At 49.5% G+C, this 17,881-nt stretch overlaps 2 protein-coding genes across 2 annotated transcripts; one reads left to right on the top strand and one right to left on the bottom strand.

The window, feature by feature from the left end:
• The first annotated feature begins 193 nt into the window (after window positions 1-193).
• Tapbpl (TAP binding protein like) lies at window positions 194-7,331 on the top strand. Its single transcript, XM_021636929.2, has 7 exons — window positions 194-480; window positions 1,210-1,437; window positions 1,562-1,834; window positions 3,551-3,889; window positions 5,125-5,418; window positions 6,709-6,795; window positions 6,960-7,331. The coding sequence occupies exons 1-7, from the start codon at window positions 417-419 to the stop codon at window positions 6,974-6,976; spliced, it is 1,302 nt and encodes a 433-aa protein (XP_021492604.1). The 5' UTR covers window positions 194-416; the 3' UTR covers window positions 6,977-7,331.
• Window positions 7,332-9,336: 2,005 nt separating this feature from the next.
• Vamp1 (vesicle associated membrane protein 1) lies at window positions 9,337-16,376 on the bottom strand. The gene is made up of 5 exons (XM_021637035.2): window positions 16,057-16,376; window positions 12,821-12,947; window positions 12,450-12,608; window positions 11,875-11,926; window positions 9,337-11,463 (listed from the first exon to the last, which is right to left on the bottom strand). Coding segments are annotated over exons 1-5 (357 nt in total). The 5' UTR covers window positions 16,059-16,376; the 3' UTR covers window positions 9,337-11,446.
• Window positions 16,377-17,881: the final 1,505 nt, after the last annotated feature.

Below are 17,881 nucleotides of genomic sequence, written 5' to 3'. Positions count from 1 at the left end.
AGAAGGGTTAACGGGGGCTGGGAAGAAGGTCAGCTTCAAATACGGAGCACCCACATAAGGAAAAAGAAGTCTGGAAGAAGGGTCCAGACTCCTGGGGGATCTATGTTCTGGCTCCATCCCCTCTCCAGCTTTCTCACGGTTAAGGCTGGCAGCAAAACCAGGTGGTGAGAGCAGGTTTTGAAATCACCTGGGGATTTTTTGGGTGCAGGGCACACGGAAGGGAGCAGGGTTCCGGCTGCCGCTGCTAATGGCCTCAGGGCGACAAAGGCGGTTGAAGTGAAAGTGAAAGAGAAGCAGGCAGGAGAACAGAGACCACAGGCGGTTAGTTAGGCAAGTGAGGGGCGCTCAAAGAACCTTCTCTAGCCGGGGAACTGCAGAGAAGGCAGCCAGCACGGAAGGGCCTGAGCGCAGCCTCCATGGGCTCGGAGCCCGGCTGGTGTCTGCTGCTCTGTTTGGCTCTCTCTGGGGCAGCCGGGATTGGTGAGTGCGGAGATCTGGCTGGGGGGTGGGGGAGCAGGAAGGGAGGGGCGCTGAGCTAAGGGAGCTCCAGGGAGCCAGCTACCCGGAACAGCAGCAGCTTCCTCTTGATTTCTAAGCCCAGCAGACGAGCATTTAACAACACGAGGAACCCAATTTGGAGAGGGGTACAGAACCCACCACACACACACACAAAAGTAGAGAGAGGCTTCCTCTGTGGAAGCAGCTGTGAGAGGACACGGCCCTGTGAGCTGAAGCAGAGGAAGGGGCTCCCCAGGCTAAGAAATCACTTGGGAGGTGACTCCTGGTGGGGGAGGCTAGAGGCCACAGCAATGACAGAAAGCGGAGGACCCGGGGCAGGTTGGGAAATGAGAAACCGGCTGTCAGCGGTCCTGGGAACAGCAAGAGCCCCTGCTCCTCTCCGCCATGGCAAATTTTCGTTCCTTTGGTTTTGGTTTTGGTTTTCAAACTGGGAGTTCCCTTCAAGAGCGTTCCTTGCACCCCACGTTTAGAACGTAGAAATATATGAAAACATAAATCATCCGGCTCTGAGCAGGGCAGATCTAGAACGTACAGTGATTCACTTGAGTAGCAGGTGCCTCCCCGAAGCTGGGTTTATGGATGATGTAAAGACACCAAGAAAGCGGACCCAGAGGGCAACATGACCTGGTGATGGGCCCATGGTTGGGGGAGGGGTGGGGAGCGAGCGTGCTCACCCCACTTTCCCTGCAGAGCCCCCCACGGCAGAAAGACGGCAGGCCACGGACATAGTCTTAGAGTGCCTCTTGGTGGCAGAGGACAGGCACCGAGGGGCTTTTGCCAGCAGTGGGGACAGGGAGAAGGCCTTGCTGGTGCTGAAGCAGGTGCCAGTGCTGGAAGATGGCTCCCTGGAGGGCATCACAGATTTCCAAGGGAGCACGGCGGCCAAGGATGGTTCCCCTGTCATCTTCGAGGCCTCAGGTAAAAGCTGTCTGTCCTGGGCTTCCTCATGGGGACAGCCAGGTTCCCAGCCCCACCTACCCACACCCACTTCCCATCTGCCAGTCCATCCAACATCACTCCCATGTGCCACTCTTCTCCCCAGTGGACTTGGTACAGATTCCCCAGGCAGAGGCTTTGCTCCATGCGGACTGCAGCGGGAGGTTGGTGACCTGTGAGATCTCCCAGTATTTCCTCCAGGCCAGACAAGAGGCCACTTCTGAGAGAACAGTTTGGTTCATCAGCAACATCCAGCTATCTAGAGGCGGACCCAGTGTCTCCATGGTGATGAAGACTCGAACAGATGCTGAAACTGGAGCTGTCTGGCATCCTACTCTGAACCTACCCCTGAGCCCCGAGGGTACAGTGAGGACTGAAGGTGAGAAAATAAAAAAGCAGTGGCACAAGAATGGGTTGTTTTTTTTTTTTTTTTAGTTTTATTACATTTAGTGTGTGTGTGTATGTGGTGTGTACATGCCGTGTGTACGTGCACATGCCACAGCACACAGGTGCAGGAGTTGGCTCTCTCCTTCTACCATGTGGGTTCCAGGAACTGAACTAGTCCACTAGGCTTGGCAGCGAGTACCTTTACCCTCTCATTAGCCCCAAGGTTCCTCTGCTTTGTTTTCTGTGGCGAGAGATGGGACGGAAGGAAGAAAACCAAGTCTGTGATCTAACTTATAGGTCCTCCTGGGGTACCCCACAGACCTTCATCTTTTCTTTCTAAAATATCCCGAATCGAGAAGAGGGGACGCTGGGAGATCCTTACGTGAGGGCCAAAGCTTAACCACCATCAGGTGTTTCCTCCAAAATGGAGAGGATTTTTCTCTCCCTGGGCTGTCGTGGGAGAGCAACGGGAGGTTACTCTGTCTAGGCAAGTTGTCACTGCTCTTTTATCTCCCCAAGCACCTGTTTCCGCCCAGGGAAAAGCAAGGTGGTCTGACGCTTAGAGGCAGTTACAGCAGGGCATCGGGAGACGGAATTTGTTCGGTGCCTCTTCCTAGTGAACCCCAGTCTTTGTCCTCCAGCACCTACCACCTCCCTACCAGGTTAAAAAAGAGAGAGAGAGAGAGAGAGAGAACATGATGATAGGTATCTGGAGAGTCCAGCTCAATATCCTGTCTCCAAAGTGGAGAAAATTGAGTCAACAGAAGACAAAGATGAAGGGGTTTCTCTCCCATCCCTAGAAACATTCACCTTCAGCATTTTGCCCTGTACTGAGGACTGAACCTAGAGCCTTGTGCTAAACAGCTGTTCCACCACTGAGCTCCAGCTCCAACTCCCTTCTCAGTTTTTACTGTGAAACAGGGGTCTCACCAAGGTGCCCAGGCAGGCCTTGAACTTGTAATCCTGTTATGCCTCCCCGAGTAGCTGACAGTATTGTAATCCTGTTATGTCTCCCCGAGTAGCTGACAGTACAGGCCTACAGTACCCACTGGCTCAAAGGCCCTATCTAAATATACCTCGACACCAGAAGAGACGTCCAGCATTTTCGACAGGCCTTGTGTGGCTTGTGTGATTCTCCCTTTCTGAGATTATTCAGACCTACAAAAGGGAAGCAGCATACACCCACACAGCCTTGACCTACTTCACCAACCGTCATACTTCCCCTCTACTAAAACAGACACATATTCTCCCTGTGAAATGACTAGGCCATAGCTACCACGACACCTCACCCCCCAATGTTCCTACGTACAGTCATCGCTCATAGCTGAAAGTCAAGGCCATTCGCTTCACAATCACCAGTGACCTCAGAAGCATATCAGGGTTGGGGGTGCTTCACTCACAGTAGCAAGGGGGGTCCCGTGCACATGGGACTTAGGAGCACTTTATTCATGGAGAGAAGAACAGTAAAACTGGGTGTGTTTGAACACACGCGCAGTCTTAATACTGGAGAGACTGAAGCAGGAGGATCACGAGTTCTGACTCTCACGTATGCCATGCTGCCCTTGCACCTTGCGGAGCACCATTTGTTTGTGGCTCCATTGGACAGGAAATGAACCAATCAATCAGTACAAGCTGTCTGTCCCCAGTTCGGAGGCCAGGGGACCTCAAGGAGGAAACAGTCCATAGTCACCCTTTCTTCTCTCTGCAGTGGAGTTCCAGGTGACATCGGAGACCCCAACCCTGAGCCATCTAGTGGGGTCCTCTGTCTCTCTGCACTGCAGTTTCTCCATGGCACCAGACCTGGACCTCATTGGCGTGGAGTGGCGGCTGCAGCATAAAGGCAGTGGCCAGCTTGTATACAGCTGGAAGACAGGGCAGGTGCAGGAAAAGCGCAAGGGTGCCTCACTGGACCCCGAACAGCTACACGCGGCAGGGGATGCCTCCCTCACCTTACCCAACCTCACCCTGAAGGATGAGGGCAACTACATCTGCCAGATCGCGACCTCTCTGTACCAAGCTCAACAGATCATCCCTCTTAACGTCTTAGGTAAGGTCAGGCCTCGGTTATTCTGGGGACAAGGGGGGGTACCTGTGGGAGTGTTTTCCAGACTAGAATCCAAACCCAGAGGGAATTTCCTGAGAGAAAGTGCACTCTCACAACCTAAACACCATCCTCATCCTGGAGGCACTGGTGGCATCTGATTATCTGAACACCAAGATAATTCCCCCCAAAGAAATAAGTAGCCCAGAATCTTACAGCCCTGGCTGGCCATCTGTAATTTCAGCCCCCTGGGCCACTTCCTTGAGGGGACGCTGCAGGTGTCCAGGCAGGGAAGCAAACCACGAGGAGATGAGGATGAAAACTCAGTTCAGATTGACTTTGTCAACCTGGGTCAGACCTGGGGAATATGATATCAGGCGGTTTATTCCCAACAAATTTAAACACTATATAACTGGGGGAAAAAGTTTCTTGGTGTAATGCAATCCCCCGTAATTATATCAAAACTCAGGGTACGTGTCATTTCTTCTAAGAAATGGGCCACCTGTACCAGCTTTAGGGCCTAGGGAAGGCTCTGGGCTGGTCTCAGTCGTACAGAGAGTATAGAGATCATACGGGCTCTGAGCCACCTCTGGCCCTGCATGTGGGAGCTTGGAGAGCCCCTGGCTGTAAGGATCATTTAGATTACTGGCCACCTACAGTCCTGGTTGGCCTGGCCCAACAGATCACAAAGATCACCAGGCTGTTAATCACCTCCAATTCCCAGCTTTTCTGGATGGAAGAACAGGTTTGCCATCTTTCCTATTAGAAAGACAATCCTGCAGGCCTAACATTCTTGGTTTCTCTGGCCATCTGGAGACACTCTAGACCTTCAAGCTATGCTCCCAAAACTTCCTGAGGGGCAGCAGGCAGCCGAGGACAGCCAGAAGAAGCAGTTCTGATGGAAATAAGCAATCACTGGCTGCAGAGGTGATAGGGAACAGACCAAGGGCACAGTGCGTGGCTCAGTGCTACAGCACTTGGTAGTCCTTGGGAGGCCCTAGGTTGAATTCCCAGCTCCATTAAGGAAAAAAACAAAACAAAACAAAACAAAAAAAAAACATGCTGTCTTGTCATTGACTTCAAAGTTCCAGAAAAAAAATGTATCCTTTTAGGATCTGCGTCCAGGTAGCACCCTCTCCCTAACCCCTTCAAACACTGAGAAGTTTCTCTCTCTGCAACCTGCCTTCCCTCTCAAGATGTATCATTTGCTGCTATAATCTTATACCTCATGCTTTCTGCAGCTCCCCCCAAAGTTCAGCTGAACTTGGCAAACAAGCATCTCGTCTGCAGCATTGCTGGCTACTATCCTCTGGATGTGACGGTGACATGGATTCGAGAGGAGCTGGGTGGAATTCCAGCCCAAGTTCCCGGTGCCTCCTTCTCCAGCCTCAGGCAAAGCATGGTGGGAACCTACAGCGTCACTTCCACCGTGATGGCCGAGCCTGGCTCCTCGGGTGCCACTTACATCTGCCAAGTTACCCATATCTCCCTGGAGGAGCCCCTTACAGTCAGCATGAGGGTTTCTCCACACACAGGTACTCAGGCCTGGGGCCCCCAACTTCCATGGCATCTTTGGCTTTGTGCTGATGCCCATGCAATCTTGACTTCATCATCCCCAGAACAGATACCTGAGCCCAGTTAGGTAGTTCAGCAGGAAGTGAGCCCCTAAGACGGGACGCACAGCCCACATGACCATCAAATTGTACAACCTACGGAGAATTTATAGCTATAGCTAAGGGTGTGTGAGACAAAGGGCAGGAGGCAACGATATTTCAAGGGGATCACACTTGCACATCGACATGACCAAGCACTGTAAACTCAGTTTCCTATGTTGACTTGAATAGTCTACGTTTCAGTGGTTTGCCTGATGTAAGTGTGCATACAATGCTCATGGATACCTAAAAGTGGGCATCAGATCCCCTGGAACTGGAGTGGCTGTGAGCCATCCTGTGGGTGCAGGGAATGAAACCAGGTCTTCTGCAAGACTCTTAACTACTCAGGCAACTCTCCACCCCCAACATACTCAACCTTTAAGGATGCTCTCACACATTCCACCTCCTATTTATTTTTGGAAATAGGTCTTATGGTTACTCAGGCTGGCCTCCAACGCCTCTGCCAAGCAGTCCTCCTACTCAGCCTCCCAGAGAGCAAGGACTGCAGACACCATCTCCGTACCCAGCACTCGTCTTCTGGTATTTGCACACTGAGCAAAGGTTCTCTACCAATAAACAGTAAAGGAGGAAATATAAAGGAAAGCCCTTACAAGTTTACACCCTATAATCTCAATGGGCCACACACTAGAACTTCATCCCAAAGGCCACAGAATGTTTTAGTTTTAAGCTGGAGAGGATATGCACCTCAAAATGAGGTGCCAAGGCTATACAAGAGCCCAGGATATTGTCTGGTTGCCCACTACCCTATGAGCTTCTCCAAAACTGAGTTTTGTTTTGGCTCACATCATTCCCCAGCTATTTGCTGTCCGTCATTAGTACAACCGCAATCTCTTTTGTAAAACATTTCCGAATGTCCTGAGGTGGGATGGGGTATAGCGGCATGTGTCCATCATCACAGCACTAGAAGACAGCAGGATTCTAAGTTCAAAGCCAGCTTGGATGTCAGTGAGACCCCGTCTTGGAACAACAAAACCCTGATGTGAGAAGAGGCAGAACAGCAGTGCACAAATCTGACAGCCTAGAGCAAATGCAGGGATGCTGTGCGCATGGGAACGGGTCCTCCAGTGAGGATTCACAAGCATCTACCCCAGAGCTCGCTTCCCAAAGAGAGGAAGGCGAGGGCTCAGCATGTGGTTTTCTGTTCATTCTCAGCCACAGAGCAGAGAGGAGCCTTTGGAGTCATCTTGGCCAGCACTCTCTTCCTTTTGGGGCTGTTGTTTCTGGGACTTCGGTTACAAGGTGAGTTTGTGGATAAATCCACTCCTAAGTACCTACCCACCCAAACCAGGGGTGAAGCCCCAGTGCCAGTTCCAGATGTTTCTACCACACCCCCAACATCTGCTCTTGGAATGACCCCATTTGAAACCAATCTTGTTCTGTTTTCTCTCAACTTCTTCGTCAAGGTCTACCAAGACTATGAGGCACTCTGGGTAAAAAGGAGAGCACTCGTGCTGCAGCTACTGGAATGACCTTATGCTGAGGTGTGGGACTGAGAAAGGCCTGAAGGAGGCACCACATGTGGGAGTGAGGTACTGGCCCTGGTCTGTACTGGTCTCTGCCTTCCTTCACCGTTGAGAAGAGAACCCTGGGCCGATGAAAAGGGAGGTGACGAGAGGGCAGTTATCTGAGTGGAGGCTGACACCAAAGGATATATTTGACATGAGGTGTTAAGAAACCAAAGAAGGGGCAAGTAAGGAGAGAGGGGGAAAGAGTGTAGGGGTTGGCCACCACTCACAAACTCTAACATTGTCAAATAAAAACACGTTGGGTCTACAGCCTTTCTACTTTCTTTTCTTTCTCCCTGTTGGTCCCGACAGAGCCCTGGGTCACCATTCCTAGCTGCTCCACCTTGCAGTTTCTTCAAGGTCTGAAGCAGAAGCCCTCAGAGGCCTGCCAGGCTCCATCTCCACTGTTGTATAATCAGAGATTAGGGTTCTGGCCTTTCAGACAGCTGCAGGAATTTTGTGAGGCTCAGCCTACACTCCCTCACTGCAGGAGAGGCTTCTTGGGTTCACTTCTGTGAAATGCCATGTGACTGCAGTGCAGCTAGGTATATTAAGACTGGATTGTAAGGTCTATTTGAAAAAAAAAAAAAAAAAAAGAACAGGGGAGGCTGGAGATGAGTCAGTGGTTAGGAGCACTGATTGCTCTTCCAGAGGACCTCGATTTGGTTCCCAGCAGCATATGGCAGCTCATAACCATCTGTAACTCATTCTAAGAGACCCAACACCCTCTTCTGGCCTCCTTGGGTACCAGACATACATTTAGTACACAGACATACATGCAGGAAAATCAGGTATACACAGCTGGGCACGGTGGTACACGCCTGTGATCCTAGCTCCCAGGGAGGCAGAGGCAGGCAGATCTCTGTGAGTTTGAGGCCAGCCTAGTCTACAAAGTGAGTCCAGGACAGCCAAGGCTATACAGAGAAAACCTCCCTTGAAAAACAAAAACCAAAACAAAAAAAGAAAAGCAGGGATACACATAAAATAAAAACAAATATACCTTTAAAAATATCTTTGTTTATGTACATGTGCCTGAGGGTGTGTGTGTGCACGAGACCACATGGGACACTGGATCCCCTGGAACTACTGTTATCAACAGCTATGAGCTGCCACGTGGGTGCTGAAGACTGAATCCGGGTCCTCTGAAAGGTCTTTTTAGATTTATCTTATTATGTGTGTTGAGTGTTTTTGTCTACATGTAGGTATGTGCACCACCTATGTGCCTGGTACCAGCAGAGAACATCCCCCAGGACTGGAGACACCTGGTTGTGAGCCATCTTGTAGATGCTGGGGATCAAACCCAGGTCCTCTATCAACAAGTGCTCTGAACTGCTGAGCCAACTCTCCAGCCCGAAATACATTTTTAAGGATTAAACCGAGAATGGTGGAGCATGTTTTTAATCGCAACACTTGAGAGGCAGATCTCTCTGAGTTCAAAGACTCTGGCCTACAGAGTGAGTTCCAAGGCAGCCAGGGCTACACAGAGAAACCTTGTCTCAGGAAAAAAAAAAAAAAAAAAATCAATGTTTAGAAGCCAGTTTTTTGTAGACATTGTTAGGAACAGAACAATGTCTTTAAAGAAGGTGGGGGAGGGGCTGGAGATGGCCCAGTGGTTGGAGCACTGGTTGCTCTTTCAGAAGACCTGGGTTTACTCCCCACCACCTACATGGTGGCACACAAGCATGTGCACTTGCAGTTCCATGGGCTCGGACGCCCTCTTCCGGGTGGCCAGGCATACATGTGTAAACACACACATGCAGGCAAACACTCCCCGATAAAATGAGTATGAGGAGATCGTAAACTGAACTTGCTATTTCAGAAGACTTTAGTATGGAGAATCCATTTATGAGATAAGCACAATGGTGCACACTGGAAAAAAAACCACAGAAAATAAAAATTAAACTAAAAGAGGGGGAAAATTACAAATGAAGATGAAAGGAGGTACGGGCTGGGAAGCCTCATACAACCCTTAAAACATGACAATCAGGTGGAGGCTTGGGAGGGGCCTGAGAAAGCCCGAGACTGTTTGCCAGCATGAGGTGCCCACTCAGCTTCCTGCCATCACTTCCTGTCACCAGCACCTGCAAGGGCTGGCTGCTTCAGGTACGAAGGGTAAGGGCACAAACCACTTCCTCCGCCAACACAGAGAAGAGCAAACACACGTGCGTCAGCCTTCTGGCCCGCAGCCAGCATAGGACGGCAGCTTCTTCCCCACCCCACCTCCCCAGCACAACCCAAACAACGAACAAAGAAGTACAACCCAAACAACAATGAAGTCGGTGTTGTGGTAGGAATCTGTATTTTTCGCCTTTGTTGAGAATACATGAAATTGGTAAATATGTCACATGCCTTTGGTGGAAGAACTCTTACTGCTATACATAAACTATGAGACCGGGTTAGGAAAAAGACAGACAGGTAATGACAGACACAATGGAAACCCCACATCATCTCATGGCAAACCAAAGAAGGGGATGTGGGAAGCTTGACTTCAACTGACGGCAAAGTCCCAGGGTTTACTGTATACTTGCTCATGCACATGGGTGGAGGGGGGAAGGAGACTGCAAAGACACAGAAGAGGGTTCAGGGTGGGGTGAGAAAGAAAGTAGAAGGGCTAACACCCCCAAAGAACAAAGCCAACTACACCTGGTAAGCCTCAGAGGGGCAGAAACCCAGGAAATAATTCCTGTGCTAGGGCTGGGTGGGCCAACAGGATAAATTTGCTCCAGGCTTGGGATACATCGAGGACACTGTTGGTTCTTCTCCAGCGGTGACCCCCCTGCATTAGGCAAAAGAAGCCCAGAGGATAGTGGAGACCTTCCAGGGGAACGCTGGGAGGGTACACTGACTGCTTTCTTCCAGCTCTTCAGTCCTGCCCTGAGGCAGGACGAAGGGAATGTGGGAAATGGGCAAAGGGAAAGGAAGAATGGTTTTGCAGAATGAAATGCTGCTGCGTGGAAAGTGGGTACCCCAGCCTAGCATGACTCCAGCCTGTTCCTGCTTGTGGACCAGAGGACAGAAGGAATAAAGGCCTGAGAATATTCCCCTCCGGCTCCCATCTGCCCTTCTCCCCTCGCACCTGGGTTTATCCCATGCAGCAGCCTATTGTGAGGCTTAGCAGAAGCTCCCAAGACAGACTGAGCAGCTCCTATCCTCGGATTCCAATGTCTGTACTCATAAAGCATGCAAAGGTAATGAAAGAAAGGAGGCAGTGCAGAATTCAGATGGGCGAGGGTGGTTCTGGAAAGGAGCTGAAGAAAGAGCAGCTGCAGATGTGAGGCCTTATGCGGCACAGCAGTTCACAGTACACCTGTCACAGGCTGCTACCCTCCTATCCAAGACCAATCTGTGGGCTTTGCTGGACTTCTCTCAATCTGGAAAGGCCTTCCTGCCTCATCCCGGTCTGAGGCAAGAACACAGGGGTGGTGTGGAGGAAAGGGTTCTGGGGGAGCCTGGGAGCCTCACCATTTAACTCTCATCTCCCTTTATCAACAGCAGGGGAGGTAGAGGACTTCCATTAATGAGGGATCAAGAAGCATATTCCCAAAAGCCTGTTACTGTCAAAGCCCCTGATCCACTAAAATTATCCGGTGCCCTCATGAACAACATAAAGTGATTCAAGAGACATAAAGGGAGCAGCTCCTAATCAGAAGCACGTGGGCAGCTTCTAGGAGCAAGCATCTCCTGCTGCTTTTAGAATCAGTAAGGACTTGTTTTCTAGGCCTACAGAGAACAAGATAAAAGGCTGTAAATCCCCCAAAGACAGAAAATCTTGGACTGACAGGCATTAACTACAAAATACAAGTTTGACTTTCTAAAAGGGACTCAAAGTTGGTCTTTAAACAGACCTAGTCTAGGACTCAAGACAGGCCTGATATGGGGAAGGGGGAGTTCCAAAATGAGGGCAGCAGGAAGTAGTTCCCAACTATTACATATATATAAAATAGGCAGCAAGCTACTACTTCCAAACTATTCTTGCTCCCCTCCTGCCAAAGGCTAGCCTTTCTAAAAGATGCTATGGACACAAATATCCTTCTCCTCCCCTCAGCCATGCCAGCTTCTCAGACACTTCACCTCTGCCATTCCCGTCCTCCTCCTTCCCTTAGCCACACTCTTTTAAGCTCTGGGGTACACAATAAATGGGTAAGGAGGAGGTGCCAGCTGTTGCTCTTTGGACAGTGACTTCAAGACTGTGTGTGCCACGAGCAGCATTTCCAGTGTTGAGGAAGAGAGTGCAAATGAATGCAACAAAAAAGGAGGGATGGATGATGGAGAGGCCCGGGCTAGAGTGGAGAAAGGTAGATGGAGGAGTTTGTTGAGAGAGCAAACAGAGGGAAAAAGACATGAGCTTGGATGGCAATGGAGAACAGGGAAGGGACGGTACATTCTCAAGTAAAAAAGTAGACTGGACACAGGAATCAGGAAGTCCCAGATGAAGAAGAAAAAAAGAGACAGGAGAAAACAAGAGGGCAAGTTACATCACATTCCTAGACATTCGGGTCTCTCACTTGCAGTTACCCCAGCCCCAAAGTCTCCCTTGGACCCAAGCCAGTGACAAAAAGCACAACCCCCCTTCCTCAGCAGAAGGGGCCATCTCCCCACAATTCCTTGCTGGGGGAAGGCTTATCCATCAAGGAGTTGCCTTGTTTTTGCCATTCCTCCCTCCCAAACCAGGCGATGATTCCCACAGCAGCGGTCTCCATACCTCGGTCAGGCAGCCCCACTCCCCAGGCAGGCAGGCAGGCAGGCAGGGCTGGGAGAAGAGTCCAGGACCTTCCCACCTCGTCACCCCATCGGCAACCTCAGCGATACTTACTTACAATAACTACCACGATGATGGCGCAGATGGCTCCCAGCATGATCATCATCTGAGGAGACACGGACAGGGCATGAGCCCTTGGACTCAGGAAGGAAGGAAGGAATCAGGACTAGAGATGGGAGGGCACCCACAGACCTCTGCTTCCCGTAGGGTCACAACCTCGGAAATAGGCCCTGCAGCCTCATTTTGTTCAGTTCCTATTGCCTGTCCTGTCTTTCATGTAGTTCCAATGGGAAGGCAAATTTCAGGAAGTGTTTGCTGGGCTCACAGAAGTTGTGGATATTTAAGTACATATACTGAGCCAGTATGTTGCTGTTGGGAGTCTGAGAAAGAGCCAGGTGAGAATTTCTGCAGAAGACGCAAGTGGGAGAAAGCTACTTCACCAAATTCTAAATTCCTCTACATAGGGTTTTCTCAAGTGGCTTGGAATACTCTAGCCTATCCTGGTGGCCAATACAGGTAATGCATGCCAAGGAGGCTTCCAGATTTCAGAGGAAGGCAAAGGAGAAGCTAATGGTTTCTTGCCTCCCAGAAGTGAGAAAAGGGAAAGCTCTCAGGGCAGGGAAACCCACCTTGCAGTTTTTCCACCAATACTTCCTCTTTAGCTTGGCAGCACTGCTCTCGAATTGTGACGCTCCGGCCTGCAAGGCGTCAGCTCGGTCATCCAGCTCTGACAGCTTCTGGTCCCTCTCCAGGACTTTGTCCACATTCACACGCATGATGTCCACCACCTGAGGGGGTTACAGAGACAAAGCTGCTGAGATTCACCACCCCCCCAAGACAGAGGAAATGAACGATGCCAGGGAGATCACAAGCCAGGGCCTATGAATCCAAGGGATGCTTTGCATGCCAGAGCCATTCCCCCTATAAAAAAGAGGAAAACGGATAAGATGAGCCAGTCTTCTTGGTTTAGAAACTCTCATAGAGCAGGCCAGGTGCCTACCTCCTCCACTTGTGCCTGGGTTTGCTGTAGCCGTCTATTACTGGTCATGTTGGGAGGAGGACCAGGAGGACCCCCACCTGGGGCAGCCCCTTCTGTCCCTTCAGCAGGTGGCTGAGCTGGAGCAGACCTGTAGAGAGAAACAGTACACAGAGTAACTGAGACAAGAAGAGAACCCCGTGCTTCCTCGCCTCATACACCAAAGCAAAGGCTGAATGCAAATAGAAGGCACTTTAGCCCCTTAGCAATCCCAAGTATGGGGACGAAGATTAGAGTGAAGCAAAGGATGAAAGCTCTCCTAACCTTTGGCTCAGGCTCACGGTGCCATTAAGAGATCTTGACTGGGGCTATGCTGTGATGCAAACTCAAGCACGTCCTCTGGCACAGTGGCCATAGGGATAAATATGCCAGTCTTGACCTTAATGGAATTTGCCAGACCATTAGAAGCTCTTCACATGAAATAAAGTGGGACAACCAGATCCAGGGGAGGATATTTGTAGGAAAGACTAAACTGTAGGGACAACTGAACTCATCCTGCTTATGGGAAGGACAGGGGGTTCTGTTTGCTGGTTCTGCTTCACAATGTAATTGGTACACTACAGCTGCTGCAAAGACAGTTTTGAGAATCCGTAGGAGCAAAGTCTATATAGGTGGAGTGAGTCAGAGCTGTTTGCATTGTTTCTGGCAGAGAAGATAGGAGTTTCATTTAAATTAAATCTGGGGCCTAAAACAATTACATTACTTGTTCCAAAAGCACAGGCCATAAGTAAAAATGCTAGAAATAGCCTCCATGTGCATGCAGCATAGACACTCTGTCCCATCCTCCTTAAGACATGGCAGTGTCTCAGGATACTCTCCTAGTCCCCTGCATCAGAAAAGAAAGCTTGAGCTAGGCATGGTGGCGCATGACTTTAATCTCAGCACTCAGGGAGGCAGTGGCAGGTGGATCGCTGTGAGTTCAAGGCCAGCCTGATCTATGTGAGTCCAGGACAGCCAAGGCTACACAGAGAAACCCTGTCTCAAAACAAACAAAAGGAAAGAAAGAAAGAAAGAAAGAAAGAAAGAAAGAAAGAAAGAAAGAGATTGAACTATGCTACTATGCATGTATGGACCAGTCTCTCTTCCAGGACCACAGAAGGCAAAGCATTCCCATAGCCTTAGAAGGGAATAATCCAGAGTGGGTTTGTTTTTGTTTTGATTGTTTGGGGTTTTGTTTTGTTTTGAGATGAGGTCTCATGCAGCCCTGGCTGTCATGGAACTTTCATTGTGGACCAGGTTAGCCTGAAAAGCAGATCCACCTGTCTCGGCCTTCCATCTACTGGGGTCAAGAGCATGGCTCCACATGCAAAGCAACTGTGAGTCTTTAAGATAAACCTCTCTCTGACATTCACCGGCTAAAAAGTTCCCAGAATCAAACCTACAGAAGGAGATTTTTTTTTCCTGCCATTGTGGGAACCTCATAAGCAAGGTAAAGAGAAGTATCTAAAATTTGATGAAGAGTGGAAATTTCTTAAACTCTACAGAACACCTTTGCCAGAAACGTCCACGAACAAATACAGAAGTTAAACCATCAGAAAGTTGCCACAAAAAAAGTAAATTCCTTGATTACTTACACTAGAATTAACACCTAGACTCTCCCTTTCCACAACTGAGCGAAATTGCCTAGACAAGATATAACAGCCTCTCAGAGAGGCTGTATCAGCGGATTACACTGGTTTGTTTCCTTTAAACAGCCACTTTCCCATTTCCTTCCTAGACACAGAGGAAGGGGAGGATGCTAAGCCGTGGGAGGCACAAGGCTTGGGCTGCTGTTCCGCTAGCTAAGCAATCTAGACGGAAGGCAGGGATCTCAATGAGTTGGTAGCAGCTAGTGTTGGAAGTTCTCCAGGATGGTGGCACCAATGACAAGATTAAGGTCAGAGACCTCGTGATTGCCCGCTAGCCATGGTTCTTTACCTACCTCCTTCTAATCACACATAAAACTACCTGGAGCCAGTCAGCCAAGAAGGATCCCTCCTCACCCCCTCCAAAAAAAAAAAAAAAAAATTTAGAATCTATGGGCTTGTAAAGAAAAAATGCACAGAATGTTAAAGCCACAGAACTCAAAGAGAAAGGATGAAATAGCATTAAAGCTCTTAATGGGCTCACTTCCCTTTCTACTTGAAAACACTCTACACTAACCTATCCAGGGAGTTATAATCCTTATGTAATACAACCCCCCCCCCTTTTTTTTTGTCAAGAGAAGCAACTCAAGCTGAGTATGGTGATACACACCTTTAACCCCAGCACTTGGGAGGCAGGTGGAGGCGGATCTCTGAGTTCAAGGCCAGCCTGGTCTATGAAGGAAGTTCTGAGACAGTCAGAGCTACACAGAGAAACCCTGTCTGGAAAAGCCAAACAAAGACAAAAGACAGACAGACAGCATGAGAGGACACACATACATCTAGCACCAGGCAAGAGATCCAGACAATAAATGGAAAGAAAGAAAATCCTTCATTCTGTGTGTGTGATCCTAAAGGGAAATTCTTAATTTACCTAGCCACAGATCTTCAAAAAGGATGATGCCGAAGACAGCTGAACACTAAATTATGTGTTTTGGATAAAATGAAGAATTTGTTGTTCCTCCTGTTTCTCCTCCACTACTTGGCTAGGACTTGATCACTGGAAAGCACCGTAGCATAAGCGACTGCATTAGGATTTCATACCACCGTCCCCTGAGACTCTCTGAGATGCTCAGAGGCGCCACAGAACTAGCAAGTAAGTTTCTGCAGCTTTGCTTACATGAGGCACTACACACTCTGGGTGGGGGGATGCACAAACTCAGGGACTGCAGGCAACCCGAGTCACGAATGGACAGGTGCACCTATAAAAGTCTGCCCAGGAGCTTTAAGAGACAGATTCTGTCAAACAAGAAAGGGTCTCGGAGTTCCCCGTCTGAATCTATAGCATCCCCGCTTTTCCCCCTCTGGGGTTCCACGGTGCAAAGACAAGAGGAGAGAGTGCAATGGCCCGTGGGACCCCCACGCCCTCGCCCTGCCGTGGAGTGCTAGCTGCAGCTGGTGCGGGATGGAGCGCTGCCCGCATCCCGGGGGTGGCCCAGTCTGGGGGCGGCGCGAGCTGGTGGTTCCCGGCGTCGCCGCAGCTGCTGCAATGCGCCATTTTCCGTCCCGCAGAGTCGGACACTGCGGGGGAAGAGTCGGTAAGGAGGTGTCGAGGACCCGAGACCGGAGTCAACTCACATTTTTCTGAAAGAGGAGGTGGAGGTCCGTCCCCTCTCTGGAGAATGCAACGAGACAGGCGGGGAGACGCTGCGGCTGAAGCAGACGGAACCGCCGAGCCCCGCCTCGCACGCACTACCCGGACCTCTAACCGCGCTGGAACTTACTGCAGGTGCGGCGCCGACTCCCGGCTTTATTAGAGATGGCCGCGCCTCTCGGGTGACGTTGAGCTCTCCAGGCCCAATCCACGCGGGGCATGTTCTGATGGCCCCGCCCCTGCGGCTAGACCAATCACAGTTCTCCCCTCGTCGCGGGCCAATACCGAGGGCGGTCTCAGAGTTTGAGTTAGGCCCACCCTATCAACCAATCGTGGAGCTGGAGGCTCCTGCCACTCTTACTGTCCCCGCCCACAGCACCTGGGGACAGGAAACCCAGGTGACCTAGACGCTGGAATCCTACAGGCCTGGCGGTTCAGCAGTGTGTGAGTATTCGTGACGCCCTGACCACTCGCCCACCCGGCCGCACTGCCTGCCTGAGACCGTAAAGCCTGCAAAGGCTTCGTTCCTGTGTTTCGATAAAACCTGCCCTAAATTGAATGTCATCCCTAAAACTGCTCTTTGTAGGTCACCACAGCGACTTAGTTAACTCAGAAACCTGAACCAGATTAGACCCACGTGATTTCAAAGTCTCTCTCTTCTTTTTTCTTTGCCTTTAAAAAAAGAAGTTTTTTTAATTTATTGTTATTTTATGGTACAGGTTTTTGCTGCACGATCGCATACCTGGGCCCTTGGAGGTCAGAAGAGGGCTTATCCCCTGGAACTTGAATTACAGGTGGTTTTGAGTACATGGCGAGTGCTGGGAACCAAACCCTCTGCAAAAGTGTTGGGGTCCGAGAATCCAGAGCAACCCAAGTAGTCGCAGGAATCCAGCAAAGCAAGGTCTTTGAATTAGGCAGCAAAAACTGACCAGTCAGGGACAACACAGACTGAGGAGCTGACTGCGTCTTAGAATGTTCATCTTAGTATCTATTTAGCAGATGACAAAATGTATTGTACTCAGGCCGTTAACGATCGATCGATCAGGGCCTCAGAACAGACAGAGGAGCTGGACTGTGACCCTGAGCCAGAACGTTAACAGTGCTTTTAAGCTCCAAAACCACAAACATCGGTGCCAGGTTTTCCCACCAATCAGGATTTAGGGATAAAGGACTTCCTTAGGAACATGTCTTTGTGGTACACTTATCCTGTTCCCATTGGTTGGGTTATTCATCTGTGGCGGGAAGACTTGCCTAGCGTTCATGTCTCACCTTGCCAACCAAGATGGCAGTTACCCAGGGAGGTAACTTAAACTTTATTTGACCCTTATTCAAAATGGAAATTTTATTCAAAATGGCCTTGGTTTTGTTCCTTCTTACAAAAGCCGTGTGCCCTCTCAACCACTGAGCCATCTCCCTCCAGTCCCACTCCTTTCTTCTTTACCCCTCCTCCAAAAACTAAGCGGAAGCGATGTTCCCCTCTTAAAGATTTTTCTTCTTTCTTCCAATAGTATCCCTTTCCTAGACATCAGTTGTAAAACTCAACGTCACTTAATGGCTTAATTCTTTAAAAGTAGTTATAAATGTGATTACATTTTCTAAGCCTAAGAATTTTTATTTTACATTTATTGAAAGCTTAGGTTTTTATGCAGTGTGAATTTTTATATCTCTCTCTTGGACATTCCTGAAAAGGAAAATAGAAAATAATAACATTAATATAACGCCTAAAACTTCACATTCAGAGACTTAAAAAAAAAAGATTAATGTAGTTCAGGCTGGCTTTGAACATGAGATGTAGCAGAGAATGATCTT

The sequence above is a fragment of the Meriones unguiculatus genome, chromosome 5 (genome assembly GCF_030254825.1).
Source record: "Meriones unguiculatus strain TT.TT164.6M chromosome 5, Bangor_MerUng_6.1, whole genome shotgun sequence".
In the NCBI taxonomy this organism is placed as follows: Eukaryota; Metazoa; Chordata; class Mammalia; order Rodentia; family Muridae; genus Meriones; species Meriones unguiculatus.
This window is presented reverse-complemented; position numbering and strand designations above follow the sequence as displayed.